Below are 2,500 nucleotides of genomic sequence, written 5' to 3'. Positions count from 1 at the left end.
GGACACCATACTCGACACGATAGCCTGAGCAGGACAGTCCTACAGGGCACAGTCGAAGGCCAACGCAGAAGAGGACGCCAAAGAAAGATATGGCTGGACAATATTAAAGAATGGACAGAGATGTCGGTTCCGTAGCTGCTACATCCGGTCATGGGATCGAGTGAGTGAATGAATGAGTGATATTCCAAAAGATATTGTTAGTTTCAAGATTTTGTTGTTTTTGATCATTTATTATATATAAATGCAAGAAATTTAGATAATCGACTGCTCGGTAATGGCCCTTGAGCTCGAAGAATGGCGTTCCATGACATTAAACCTCTGTAGGGAGACGGAACTCAGGTAAGGTAAGGTAAGGCAACAGATTTAGGACGAAATCTAGAATAAGATTCAAATCTCATGATGACGCTGTTGCTATGATATGGAAACAGCTTTCAATTGCACCGTCCGTGATTGTGAAAAAAATTGTCTGTAATTTATTTTATAGACTCCAGTTCATACATTTCTCTAAATATATATCTAAATAAATATAATATTATATATATATATATATATATATATATATATATATATATATATATATATATTGTTTTGTTTTGTTTTGGTGGTCAATGAGTTTTCCTGTGGTGTAGTGGGGTTTTAGTTGGGTGTATGGTGCAAATTTTATAGAACCGATACATTTACTGAAAATGCTGTGCTCGCATTGTTTAAGGTCACCCCCCCCCCCCCCCGCCCATATAATTATTTTATTATCCTTTATTGGTAGATATAAGCATTCAAAATACTTACGAATCATCTCTTTGACCTAATGTAGACGTCTAGCTAAAATCTCACAGTGGTATGGCGATTGAAGATTAGACCTAACCTTACAAAAATATGACTTGAGACTGTGTAAAGAGCGCGTGTAAATTGAACGACAAACTGTTTTATACAATTGCCGTAATGTACCTATAATATTGATTTTTTTTAAAACATCGAAACCCAAAGATCAACAAATAACTCGGGTGTTTGTCAACCAATCTGTACGAAGTTATCTGATGCATCGGGATTGATGGAACTGTAAACAGTTAGATTAAAAGTTGAATGCAAAGAAGAAGAGATATTGAATTCATTCAAAAGCCATATCAATCAACGAAATTGCCGTAAGTTAAAAAGGGGAGGAAGGGAGGACACTCACAATGAACAAGAAAGTCTATAATGACTAATGATATCTGTTCCTACTGGGAGCGATCTATATTCATATTTTCGTCCAACCTTGTCATCGATTACATGATTTGTTGCTGTAAAACGATTGGACATTTCTCAATAAATTAAATTCTCAATAAAATAACACGCTGCTGTGTTGTAAACATAGCTACCCATGAGTCAGGCTGAGCAAACTGACCAATTGTGAAATTGGATATTTCTCAAACTGTGAATACTTTTCACTAGATGGGTCATTTTGAGCACACTTTGCAATGTGATCAGTAACACATCGAAAGGTAAAATAGATCATCCCCATTACGCCAAACTGTTTTGCAAGCTGTCTAAAAGTCAGTGTTATAAGTCACGAAAAAAATCTTTTTTTTTAAAGTATTGATCTGTCAGAGTGACGGTGACATTTTGCGCGCGTGCGTCCATTTGTGTTATGTGTATCTGGTAGGTTTTAGTTTTGACGACAAAAAATCCATTAAGTTACAAGAAATTATTTTGGGTCAAAAGTCTCACGAGAATCCCTCTCCAATCATTCACTTCTGAATACCTTATTCGACATTGTGTACACAAGTCGCGGCATGACTCGAAATGTGATATACGTATCTGACTGTTCTACCTAGGCTTTATGCAGTGGTGCGATGCAAGTGAAGAACTGAAATAATTAAATATCCTGACAATTTAAAATCAAATTGAATGTCTTCATCCTACCTTCGTGTCATAAACTGGCCACATTCGTTCATAGGAATGTTCATGTGCCCATATAGCGACGTCTACTCCGTATTCATAAAAGAGATTCTCCCATCCGGGTATGTCAAAAAGTGGCAAACCCACCCGAATCTGGTAAAGGGTGAAACAAGAAAGGAAAACAAAATAAACGATAACACAAGTGGGGTCTCGTGTTGAAAAAATTGTATCAATTAATTTATCAATTTACATGACACAAATCCCGTTTTATATCTTGAAGGTCTTTTCTTACCACGACTAATTCTTTTTGAACATGAAAATTAAAAGGAGATACTAACGGGATTTGCAAGAAACATGCATAATTTCCCAATCAGGTTGGAGCAATACATTGGTCTATGTCCGAATGTAATCACCCAAGGCTGTTTGGCTCTATTCTCTGGTAAGTTGGCGTTCTGGTACAAAACATTGATAAAAGAAAATGTAAACTTTATCTTACATGTGACCAATCGCCTCAAAAAGGTTTTATGTAGACATTTATCACCTTAAGAAAAATGACTTGAATATAAAAGTGATCAGAGATTTATTGATACTATACGTTTGAATAAAATACTTACATCATCCGCCA

The 2,500-nt window shown here is 35.9% G+C and overlaps 1 protein-coding gene across 2 annotated transcripts in view; it reads right to left on the bottom strand.

The window, feature by feature from the left end:
* LOC144977606 (acid phosphatase type 7-like) overlaps nucleotides 1–2,500 on the bottom strand; it is a 21,216-nt gene that overhangs the window by 5,691 nt on the left and 13,025 nt on the right. Inside the window, exons 8-9 of one of the 2 annotated variants that reach the window (XM_078923001.1) lie at nucleotides 2,214–2,327; nucleotides 1,900–2,028 (exon numbers count right to left, since the gene is read on the bottom strand). In XM_078923001.1, coding sequence (XP_078779127.1) covers nucleotides 1,900–2,028; nucleotides 2,214–2,327 — 243 coding nt within the window. The remainder of the gene's footprint in view (nucleotides 1–1,899; nucleotides 2,029–2,213; nucleotides 2,328–2,500) is intronic. The other variant, XM_078923008.1, reaches the window with a different exon arrangement.

This window comes from Berghia stephanieae, chromosome 1 (assembly GCF_034508935.2).
Source record: "Berghia stephanieae isolate SIO BIC M18660-M18661 chromosome 1, UCSD_Bste_1.3, whole genome shotgun sequence".
Lineage (NCBI taxonomy): Eukaryota > Metazoa > Mollusca > Gastropoda > Nudibranchia > Aeolidiidae > Berghia > Berghia stephanieae.
Note: the sequence above shows the minus strand (reverse complement) of the source record. Positions and strands in the feature narration are given on the sequence as shown.